At 33.8% G+C, this 11901-nt stretch overlaps 1 protein-coding gene and 1 non-coding gene across 7 annotated transcripts; both read left to right on the forward strand.

The window, feature by feature from the left end:
* Positions 1-201: 201 nt before the first annotated feature.
* TRNAK-CUU (transfer RNA lysine (anticodon CUU)) lies at positions 202-274 on the forward strand. The gene has a single exon. It is a non-coding gene; the product is annotated as a tRNA-Lys (tRNA).
* Positions 275-3549: 3275 nt separating this feature from the next.
* LOC18102687 (factor of DNA methylation 4) lies at positions 3550-9811 on the forward strand. Of its 6 annotated transcripts, none has more exons than XM_024611247.2 (8): positions 3553-3789; positions 4580-5634; positions 5773-5954; positions 6655-6723; positions 6824-7111; positions 7299-7511; positions 8631-8862; positions 9372-9811. In XM_024611247.2, the coding sequence occupies exons 2-7, from the start codon at positions 4587-4589 to the stop codon at positions 8859-8861; spliced, it is 2031 nt and encodes a 676-aa protein (XP_024467015.2). In that variant the 5' UTR covers positions 3553-3789; positions 4580-4586; the 3' UTR covers position 8862; positions 9372-9811. The 6 variants fall into 6 exon arrangements, with proteins under 6 accessions (XP_024467018.2, XP_024467015.2, XP_024467017.2 ...); XM_024611249.2 differs by having other exon boundaries at positions 9409-9811; XM_006378588.3 differs by having other exon boundaries at positions 9441-9811.
* The last annotated feature ends 2090 nt before the right edge of the window (positions 9812-11901 follow it).

The following is an 11901-nucleotide window of genomic DNA, read 5'->3' on the forward strand; positions in this document are numbered from 1 at the left end:
AGCTCTCTTCTTCTAGTCGAATCAACACGTTTCCTCGATCATACCGTCTACATAGTTTCGTGCACTTCCACGACCAAATTCAATTTGGAGAATTCCAACACGCATGATTGAGGAAAACCCTCGAGACTCGTTCCGTATTCTAATATAAAAGATGAGGAGAAAATAAATTATATTACATGTTATCCATTTATTGATCAGGAAGCCCGTCTAGCTCAGTTGGTAGAGCGCAAGGCTCTTAACCTTGTGGTCGTGGGTTCGAGCCCCACGGTGGGCGCATGGTTTTTTCCTAGTTAAAACATAGCCTGCAGTTAATGCTCAACATCAATGCATGTTTGTATTTTAGCATAAATAAATGAAACATTCCTTTTTCTTTTTTTTATTATCTCTTTTGAACGCCGTGTGACTCTTGATATTTAGTTTCCGTTAGTTTTTTATTTTAAAAATATTTTTAAAAAAAATTATGTATTTTTAAATTATTTTGATGTTCTATATCAAAAATTAATTTTAAAAAAATTATATATTATTTTAATATATTTACAAATAAAAATAAAAAATATTTTTTATTAAAATGAGAAAACACACCCTTCTATTTAACAGGTGTTTATATAAGTTGATTATATGTTTGGCGTGAAAAAATGTGTCCAGGGGCGGGCTTACATTTAAGATTTTGTGTTAAATGACAAAACACACCCTTGGTTTCTTAATAAAACTTCATTACGGTCCTTCATGTTAGGACATTGGATTTGCCTCGTTTTTTTCTACATATCTATTTACCCTTCATGTTTTCTATGCTTTCCCGTTACTCCATGGCACATCTGCTCTTTTTTTATCTTTCAATAATATACAAAATTATCATGTATTTTGTGCCTTTTATTTTTAATTTTGATATGATAATTTCGTATATCAACATCACATCACATGTTATCATAGATTACGATTATTTTGTGTATTGTTATTTATTGAAGTCATGTCTATTCCACTCTCGTAGCTACAAATCATGTTTCATAAGTGTGTTTAGAAGTATGGTTATGATTGTTTTTCAAAGTATTTTTTCACTCGGAAATATATCAAAATAATTTTTTTTTATTTTTTTAAAATTATTTTTGACATCAGCGCATCAAAATGATCTAAAAATACCCAAAAAATATTAATTTAAAGTTAAGAAGAAAAATAAAAATTAATTTTTTCAAAAACGTTTTTGAAATGTAAAAATAAACAAGGCAAAATATATTTCACAATTGTTTGCATTTAAATTATAAAGTGGCCTTCATTTATATTAGTAGCAAAACTTATAGTGCATTTCTAAGTAGAACTAGTCAAGCTAGGTATGTTATTTCTATGAGTGGTCACCGAAAAAACTCAAAATTAAGATTTTAAGTTGAATAAATCTTTTCCTTATCATTTCAACTAACCTTTCGAGAGGGTGATCCCGCTTTTGCTGGATCCATGTTTTTTCTATTTAAAAAAAAACTAAATTAAATGCTTGAATTTCTTTCAGAAAAAAATTCACATACAGGATTCATTTTGACACAAATGAAGAAAAATATAGCATGGTTTTTTAGTTAAGATTGCGGGCTCGGTTTCACCACAATCAAACCTAACCTAATATTGAATGTAGTTTGACACGGTCAAACCAAACTCAATCAGCCTGTTTTTGGCCCAGTTAGACTTTTCCTGGGCTTGGTCTGACCAAAGTCAATCCCGCCCCAATCAACCTAATGTGTGATCTTTTATGTAATGTATAAAAATCTTATCCGCAACGCTAAAAAATATAGATGAGAAATGACATCAACATTTTATTTTTTTTATAACGCCATCTCAAGTTTAAAAATATAAATAAAAAGAAATATGTTCGATAAGTCCTAAAATTCAAGATGTCCAAGAATAAAATTGATATGTGTAAATGAGTGGTTAATCTTTTAGTTCAAGTAATTTAATTTATTCTCTCTAGCCAAGGTATTTAGCAGTTTGATACAAAAAGTCCAAATGGATGGTAATTGGTAGTACATGGTATTTGGTAAGACAAGGTGACTAGTATATATGGTAGTAGTAGGTGGTGCCTGCAAAAGATTCTATTTGATGGTCACGAGAACTCTCCGGTAATAAAATCAGTAACTCTGTAGAGATAAAAATTATAATGATATTTTTAAGATATAGACTCTGAAAATATATGTATAATGAAGATGTTAAGAATGAAGAAACTCTGAACATTGTTCTTAAAAAATTTATGGGGTATTTATAGTCTACAAGTATTGTCATATTATGGAGAGAATATGATGAAATGTAATTTTATTTTTGTGATATTTTAAGTTATAATATACTCAAAATAATGCATATTAGATCAATATAAAATATTGATATACCCGCATGAAATCCTGATTTTTTTTTTAAAACGAGAATTGGATTCATACATGTTGTCTAGACCTATTAGAACAAAAATAAAATCAAACACGCTACCCAAAAAACCCATAAAGATGAGCTCCTCCTCTAGAAAGAGCACAAGTACAAGGGCTCCTCCCCCATAAAAAGTTCAGAGAGAGGTTGGTTGTGCCCAGGTAAATTGAAGTGAGTTTTTTAGGGAATATTCTGCGGTTAATTTTGAGTTTATCAATATTGAATAAACAAAACAATATCATAAACAAATTGAAGGCTCATGTCATATTGCCAGGTCATGCTATCGATAGAGAAAATGTGTCGTCTATGCTTTATTAGCTAGGGAGTTCGAGAGGTGGACCAAAAGAACAAATATAAAAACCATATTAAAGAGATGATAAATTGAAAGTTTACTAAACGAAAATTAAAAAGTTGAGGGATGAAACATATCATTAATAAACAATCCATTACTCCTCAAATATTATTTCAGACTCTCTACTCGCGCTACCTACTGCCTTGACCACCGCATACCAAACCACCCAATCTACTCCTGCAATCTCGAGGTCATGATTTCTCCACACCATTTCCTTACAAGGGCACACCCTTTTAAGCTCTGCAACAGTACATTACAGCACTAATGAAGTGTGCCGTTAGATTTCTCAAGTAGAATCACCAGCCGTTGCCGTGATGAACTAACACTCTTCTTTTTTTTTTTCTTGTTTCTGGTGAAAATTTATTTATTTTTAATTTACTTTTTAATATTTTTAATAATAATATTTAAAATAATTTTTTAAAAACATATTATTTTAATTTTATTCAAAATAAAAAATACTTTAAAAGTAACATAGTTTTAATTTGATGATCAGTAGGCAATCCTTATTTCTTGTTGTCAATTGCCAACTGGCAAGAACGGTTGTAATCCATCCTTTAGTGGCCCCCAGGATCACACTCAAGAAAATCCCTCTCAACAAACTCTGTCCACACATTCTGCAGCGATCCCCTCTTCCTTTAATATTTTCACCCTCAATATCTCAATAAACTACAATAATACCACCAATCAGCCACGAGTGTAATATTGTTTCTCTACTCGCGATGACAGATAGGTAGCACCCTCCAAAAATAGACAAGCAGACGAAAAACAGACCAAATTCGGATAGAAAAGGACCCTCTCAGTAGTTGAAAACGAAAGACGTCACTGTTCCTTAATCTGTGTTTTCTTGACTCGCAGAGAAATCAAAAGGACATTAAAGAAAGAGACTTCATCAGAAAAAACAAATAACAAATAACGTCTCCCTCTCAAATTTCAGTCTATACGACGTTGTCGTTTCATTCACGTCCCTGTATTCCATTTTGTTGTTGATTAAAAGTCGCGGGGTTTCCTTATGAAGCAAATCGATTAGGGTTTTGGAATTGCAGGTGAAATTATTATTATTATTATTATCTAAAAGCATTTTTTTTAGTATTTGTTCATAAATGCTTTGTTTTTATTCACAAAAAGTTACTCGTTTCTTTGCCTCTTGTTGGTTGTGTAGAAAATAAAGGAAAAACAACAAAAAACGAAATTGTGAAACCAGGGTTTCTTTTGTGTTAAATGGATTTAGAATTTCTTCTTTGTTTGATTTCTGAGAAAACGCAGGGAATGTCGTGGTTAGCTGAAGTGAGGTTATTAGCAGTGTAGAGTATGTGTTAGTTTTTGAAACTAGAGAAAGTTAAGAAGAAAAATGTTTTAGTTAATTTATTTCTTAGATTTTATATTTAAAGTGTTGTTAGCTGTGAAACCTAACTGAAGTAAGATTTCAAAACTTATATTATTTATTTCATGGATTTGCCTTCTTGTGATAGTTGAAACCTCGATTTTTAATTTATTTATTTCTCAGATCTTTTGACATTTAAAGTTGCTAGGATTCCATTCGTGTACTTGCTTAGGCCAAAAAAGGAACAAGACGAGACATTGAATCAGATCGTAATTTATACTGTAATTTTAGTTTTCATTCTGTGGTTTTTTGGTAATTAATTAACTACTTGGATAACTAAGTTAAGTACATCCATAATTGCTTCTTGTTGTTTCATGAATGTTGTCTTTAATTTTTGACTGAGTAGATGTTTAAAAATGAAATGCACTGTCAATTGCTAAGGAGAATAGGGAATTGGATGATTTTCTTGCAACTTTAGTGTCCTGATGTCCTGTAATTTTGTGGTATTTCAGGTTAGTGATGTCTCATAGATCACACGAAAGGGACATAAGAGAGTCCGAGTTTTACGAGTATGAAGAAAGGCATTATGAAGATTTGAAGAAGGAAAGAATTAGAGTCAGAGTTTCAGGTTCAGTTTACAAATGCCCCTATTGTCATGGGAGAGATTACCATCTCAGGGAGCTTCTCCAGCATGCTTCTGATCTTGGTAGAGGATCAAGAAGAGGGACTCTAAAAGAGGAAGCTCAACACCTAGCTCTTGCAAGGTATATTCGGAGGCATCTTGATGTGAAGGATAGATCAGAGTCCTCCTCGAAAAGGTTCAAAACTGAACCTCCTGCCGTATATGACCATAATAAGGAGCAGCTATTTGTGCACTCTGCAAAAAGGCCCAAAACTGAATCTCTTGCTGCATGTGATCATGATAAAGAGCAGCCTTTTGTCCCCTCTGCCAAAAGGCCCAAAACTGAATGTCACGCTGTACATGATCATGATAAAGAGCAGCTGCTTGTTTGGCCCTGGATGGGGGTTCTTGCCAATATACAAACCGAGATGAAGGATGGACGCCGTGTTGGGGAAAGTGGCTCAAAACTCAGGGATGAATTAGCTAGAAAAGGTTTTAATCCTGTTAGGGTGCATCCTTTATGGGGCCGATATGGTCATTCAGGATTTGCCATTGTAGAGTTCAAGAAAGACTGGGATGGCTTCAGTAATGCCATTATGTTTGAAAAGGATTTTGATTCGAATCATTGTGGAAAGAAGGAATATACTGAAACTCCAGTGAGGGATCGAGGACAGAGGTTATATGGATGGATTGCCCAAGAGGATGACTATAAAGCCAGTGGTCTTGTAGGAGATCATCTCAGAAAGAATGGGGATTTAAAGAGTGTTGATGGGAAACAAGCCGAGGACCAAAGGAAGGATGCCAAACTTGTTTCCAACTTGAAAAGCACCTTAGAGAGGAAACATGACCACCTTAGAGAAATGGAGAGCAGATATAAAGAGACTAGTGCATCTTTGAACAAGGTGATGGATCAAAAGGAAGCCATGGAGAAGTCATATAATGAAGGTACGTCTCAGTTATGGAAGTTTACCAGAAGGGTTTAAAGATACCTTAAATGGGATTTTACTTCAAATTATTCAGATTTCCAGTGATATATTCTGAGAAAGTTTATCCTCTGTTTCTTTGTGAAATTTTTGTGATTAGAAATAAGAAAAATGCAGCAGAATGAACATGATCATTTTGAGGAGATTTCTGTTGAGCATGAGAAGGTCACGCGGCTACTACTAGCTCAGAGAGAAGAATTGAAGCAGCGCGAGAAGCAACTGCAGCGACGTGAGGTGCAGAATGAAAATGATCGACTGAAACTTCATCACGAGAAGAAAATGGTAACATACCTTGCCTTTCTTAAAGCTGCCAATTTCTTAGTATGCTGGGGCTTTCTGCAAAATGACTAAAATTGATAGATCTAGCCTCAGTTATTAATTTTTTTTTTATTGAATTTTGTTTCTCAGCCTGTTAATCCATATTTAAATTATCTGACATTGATCAAGGTAAGGAAGTTTGTGATGTTTTAGCAGATATTACAATTTTGGAAGGCAAAAGCCAAAGCTACCAATTTGAACATCTCTCCAAGTCTACCTCTGGTTGTGGGTTTTTTCCCTACCAATGGGGCTCCTACTCTCACCACCACCTTGGGAATTGTCTACGGGGCGTTTATCTAGGCTACAATTAGATCCAGTTGTACCCAAACTTTTCTGGTTCACCCCAGCATTCCCTACTTGCCCTACTGGATTACTTCTTGAGTATTTGATTTGAATTCAACTTCAACCAGATGCTCCAAAGCCCTTGTTGCATTCGGTAATGTTTGGATATGTTGAAGGGTACCAGAAACTGGTGCATATGTAACTCAATGCATCAGTTTATGAATTCTATCTCTTACTTTTTTCTGTTGTTATATGTTGATGGACTACTGTCCTGCATCAGCTGTTGTAATGGTGGTGGTTTTGGTTTATTTGGATACTTTAGGCAGTAGTCCTAGATATTGTTAAAAAATAAAATGTTAACCTTGTCTTATCCTTCATACAGAATGAGAGAGCAACCTTGGAGCAGAAAAGGGCAGATGAAAGTGTGTTGAGGTTGGCAGAAGAACAAAAGGTACATGAATTCATCTCCTTGAACTAAAATATTTGAATAGAACAGTAAAATATTTCCAGCTGGAGAAATAATGGAATTTTTTGGCAAATGGCCAACGCAGAGGGAAAAGGAGAAACTGCACAAGAAAATTTTTGATCTGGAAAAGAAGCTTGATGCTAAACAAGCACTGGAGTTGGAGATAGAGTGCATGAAGAATTCTTTACAAATTATGAAACACATGGGAGAGGATGAAGACCTTGATGTCAAGAAAAAAATGGATACAGTTCGAGAAGAATTGAAAGAGAAGGAGGAAGAACTGGATGGATTGGAGCAACTTAATCAAGCCCTTATCATCAAGGAACGCAAAACCAATGATGAATTGCAGGACGCTCGCAAAGAGTTAATAAGTGCAAGTACCATAAACCATTCTACTCTTCATTATAAAACTTTGAATGTGTTTTGTTTAAGATATTAACTAAGTGTATTTGAAGTGAGCTAATTTAGAGGTTAAATTTCTGTGATTTTATTGCTGTTCATCTTACTCATGTTGTAATGTCTGTGGTATTTGATGAAAGCCTAATTTCCTCACTCCACAGTACTTGGGGCAATGGACAACCCGTGCTTTTATTGGTGTTAAGAGAATGGGAGATCTTGATGGCAAACCATTTCATGAGGCAAGCAAGATAAAATTTTTAGATGAAGAAGCTGATGAGAAAGCACTTGAGTTGTGTTCACTATGGGAAGATCGTCTTCGAGATCCGAGCTGGCATCCATTCAAGGTCATCCTTGACAAGGAAGGGAATAGTAAGGTATGCAATGCCCAATTCAAACAGAATGGTAAAAATGTTTAATAATATAAATAAAAGTAGATGTTGTGTTAGATTTAGACCTGCCTACATAGAATTTTGTATAGGCTCACTAGTATGAAATGCCAATAGATTACTCTAATTGCCTTCTCAGTCTTGTTTCTTTTCCTGATTATAAACATATATATTTTGTTACTCTTGCCTGACTAGGTAGAGCTTTACACAGTCGCACAAACCTTGAAATGTGAATAAATCGTGGTAGCTGCCCTTGTGAACTTGACACTACCCTGCTTTTGTTCCTGGCTATACTTTTCTTAACTGAAGCTTGTCATTCCTGAACCACGATGTTACTACAAACACATAACTTAATAATTCTCAATATGATGAGGATGTAACTCCTTGAAGATTGCAAGAACTGCTAGCTGATTTTTTCCTTCCTTTTTCTTTGCTAACAGACCATTTAATTGGTATCTGTGTATTTGGTTTGGGCAATAGTTTACTTTATTCTAGCCAAGGGTGGCTAGTCTTTCTACAAACTTTGTTACCAATTTTCTCTTACAACTTGTTTTTCTTTTCCATTTCTTTTATTATAATTCTCAATATACATTTTTTTATCCCCTCTCACCCCCACCCCTTTTTGTTCTCACTTGCTAGAGAGTCCATCCATGTTTCAGGATTATTTCATCGATTTATCACTGGTTTGTCCTTCTCCTTATTTGGAACAAATTTTGTGCCGATTAAATTCAACCAGTGTATTGGCACAGTTTAATTGAGCTGAATTCTATACTGAATTCATGACTGGAATAAACATAATCTGGTATAGTTAAACTAAATATCGAAAGTGTCATGTCTTTTGTTTTACTTATTTCATTATAAAAGACAAAATGTTAGCTTATTGGTAGGATGGTAGGATAGAACATTGAGGCAGCAAGTCTCCACAAACCAGACTTCAATGGGTGAATTTGTGTAGTTGCTGAATTCAGCCACTTCAAATTTTGAATTCAATTTCATGGCTATTCTCTCCTTCCAAGCATAAGAACTGGTCAATAGTGAATTTTATGATTTCACAATTCTTAAACAAGCTGTGATCTTATCAAATTGTTTGTCAATTTGGCTTGGTAGGAAATAATCAACGAAGATGATGAAAATTTGAGAAGTTTGAAGAGTGAATTTGGTGATGAAGTTTTTAATGCTGTGGTAACAGCATTAAAGGAAATGAACGAGTATAACCCAAGTGGTAGGTACGTAATAAAAGAGCTATGGAATTTCAAAGAGGAAAGGAAGGCAACACTGAGTGAGGGAGTGATGCACATATTAAAGCAGTGGAGACAGCTTAAGAGAAGGAAAACCTGAGGTATGTATTATCACCTTTTACCAGAAAACATAAAAATGAAATTTGCAGTTTGAGTGAATGCGTTATTTTTTCTGTTGTTTTTTTATCACTATCATCAAGAACAATGATAAACCTAGCAATTTTGCTTAATGGTTGGAGGAATTCAGAGATATAATTTGCCCTTCGTGATTGGCTGCTTGCTAATATGTCATTCTTGTTGGATATGCATAACTATCATTTCTATATATATAGATGTCTTGATGTTGCATGCTTTCATTTCGTATAGGAATTAACATACATTGGATGTGTATAAATGTAAAGAAGAGACCATGCCAATAAGCTAATGCATGTACCAGTGCCTAGGAGGGTTCAATTTTTAGCATGCATGGTGTGAATAGGAATTGTTGAACCTTCCTAGTTCCTAGGCACAAAAAGGCTTGGCCGTACATGAATGGATTGGATAGCATTAGTGTAGCTCTTCTTGCTCTAGACATCACCTGGTCCCTTCTCTCTCTTTCTCTCTCGTGCAGACTTGCATTTTATATCAAATAAGCTACTCCATTGCAGTTCTGAAAAAGAAAACCGTGGCTTTTTGTCAGAATTACAGCCAGAAAGCGCTCTTTTGTCAGGCATTTGGCCCTGTCAGAATTCGCCGGTTTTTTGGTGTATTTTGGAATGCAGATGTGTATGCAGGATTCGCCGGTCTCTGCATTTTGGTGTATTTTGGAATGCAGATGTGTATGCAGTCACCCTTGAACTTGTACGTGATACACTTAGTTGATGTTCAATATGTCTATTCCTTCATTGGGAATCTGGGATCTTGGCGTTGTTAAGATTTTAGTGAAGTATACAGGTTTTTGAAAACTACTTTGGGTGATCAAATATCTAGGATTTCTTTCTTGTAAGCCATCTGGATGTGCTGGAAATGTGTGAGCTGATGTGTTTAAAAAATGACAATTCTGATGGTTAATTTCTGGTTTCCAACAGTAAGACAGCTCCGATAGCTGTAATTATGAACGGCATCAGTCTCGGCTTTAACTCATTGCAGGGAAAATATCATCGGAGGGAAGGTGAGGCTGCGGGAATAAGGGAATGATTGGACCGTCTATAACATCTGTGACATGCTATAAATATGGTTGAATTTGGGTTAAAACATTGACACGTGGCTTATTAACGAAACATAAAAGCAATCACTGAAGTTTGGAGTAGGAAAATGACTATTTTGTCATTTCAATAAAAATCATTAAACTTGATATTAAGAGTAATATAGTTTTTTTTTATCAAGATTTATTTTGTCAGTCGTTTAATATTAAGTCACTAAATTATTATTAAAAGAAAAAATTTAAATTGATATTTACAAGTTTTTTTTTTTGTATTTTTACTTTTTAAAATACAATAAAATAATTTAATTATTCTTAAAAACAAAATTTTTTCAACTTGTGTACAAGTTTTTTTTTTTTTATATAATCAAATTGATTAAGGATAATTTAATATTTTATGAAATATAAAATATTATTTAACAAACAAGTGTTTAATGTGTGTATTATACGGCCGACATGTGGGATATGCCTGGGTCTTTGGGGCTGCGGGTGATGGGGAATGTGGCTGTCAAACATTGGTTTCTAAAACAGTGTTTGAATTGTTGTGGTTGCCTCTCCGTTCCGGCGACGTGTGTAGCCAATAGATTGTTGATGATTATTTGTTTTTATTATGTTTTTTTAATTTTTATATTTGTCTCTTTAAATTTTCAATACAACACTTTAATTTGTTTTTTTTTTAAATCTGCTTTTATTTTTTTTATTTTATCTGAGATAATTTATGAAATTATTATTTTGTTTTCAATTTTTTTTGTCATATTTGATTTGCATTTTTTAAATTGTTATTTGTTTTATTTGAAATAGTTTTTAAAATTAATTTATTATTATGATTTTATCCTTTTACATTTTTTTTCTTATCAGATTTGATCGTCATTCTTTTTATTGTTAATTTTTTTTACTTTAGAAAATTTTTTAAATTGATGTTTTTTTTTCAATTTCATATTTCAATATTGAAATGGTGAGGAATTGAGTTTTTTAATTGAGTCTAGGTTTAGAATTTTACGAATTGTGAATTTGAGATATTAATCTAGATTTAAGAGATTTGCTCGGGTTTTCTAAGCAAATATTTTAAACTTATACATTTTTTCAAATTTAATTTATATGCTTATAATTAATAAAATACAAATATCTTATTCGTTGAGTTAAATCAATTAAAATAATCTAGTGATTAAGACTGAATCCAATTGAAGTTTTATAAGAAATTTTAATATAATTTATGTGAAAATTATAATGGTCCGAAATAAGCTCGTGGTGGCTAGCTGGAGGTTTTCGAAAAACGACGGATCAGCCACCTTAAGTATTCGGATAACTCCAAGACGGTGGTGGGTTTTTTTTCCCACCCAATACCTCCTCGGCATATCTTTCTTTTTAATCCCCAAATTCCTCTTCTCGTTTTATTCGTCCAGATAAGCATTTACTATACATGGCTTGGCAATATGCTGAGTGGGAATCAATGGCTAGATGTCAGCCCAGGACCTCCCTTTCACAGGGTGTTTCTAGTTACAGTGAAACTCCATTTTTCTTTTATTTTTTGAGATGAATATAGTGAGATTTATATAAATACAAAACAGATAAAAAGATTAAGACAAGATCCCAGTCCTGGTTGCAGCCCGAGGGATCCAACATTGCTTGCATAAAGTAGACACAATTTCCCCTGGATCCAACTTTGCTTGCAGAGAAAGAAATGCGGCCATTAGAACTCGAGTCTCGAAAACAATGATCTATCTCCAGGGCTCTCCATCTTGATCCACGTGGGTTTATCGATATCAAGCCAGAAAACTTCTACGCCGTCCACAAATATTATAATAGATCTTATAGATACAAGAAAGACCAGCAGAGTCTGTCCGTTCGATTCCAGCATACAATGCATCTTAGATATACTGAGCAATACTGTTTTTTTTTATTAATATTTATGAGTTCATATTTAAAGGTGGGTCTGTAATATAAATTATAAGTGTGATGC

The sequence above is a fragment of the Populus trichocarpa genome, chromosome 10 (genome assembly GCF_000002775.5).
Source record: "Populus trichocarpa isolate Nisqually-1 chromosome 10, P.trichocarpa_v4.1, whole genome shotgun sequence".
Classification (NCBI taxonomy): domain Eukaryota; kingdom Viridiplantae; phylum Streptophyta; class Magnoliopsida; order Malpighiales; family Salicaceae; genus Populus; species Populus trichocarpa.

Coding starts and splice junctions, on each gene's coding strand:
- LOC18102687 (XM_024611247.2), top strand. CDS start 4,587: ATGTCTCATAGATCACACGAAAGGGACATAAGAGAGTCCGAGTTTTAC. Junction 6,724..6,823: donor GGTTGGCAGAAGAACAAAAG/GTACATGAATTC, acceptor TGGCCAACGCAG/AGGGAAAAGGAGAAACTGCA. Junction 7,512..8,630: donor ACAAGGAAGGGAATAGTAAG/GTATGCAATGCC, acceptor TTGGCTTGGTAG/GAAATAATCAACGAAGATGA.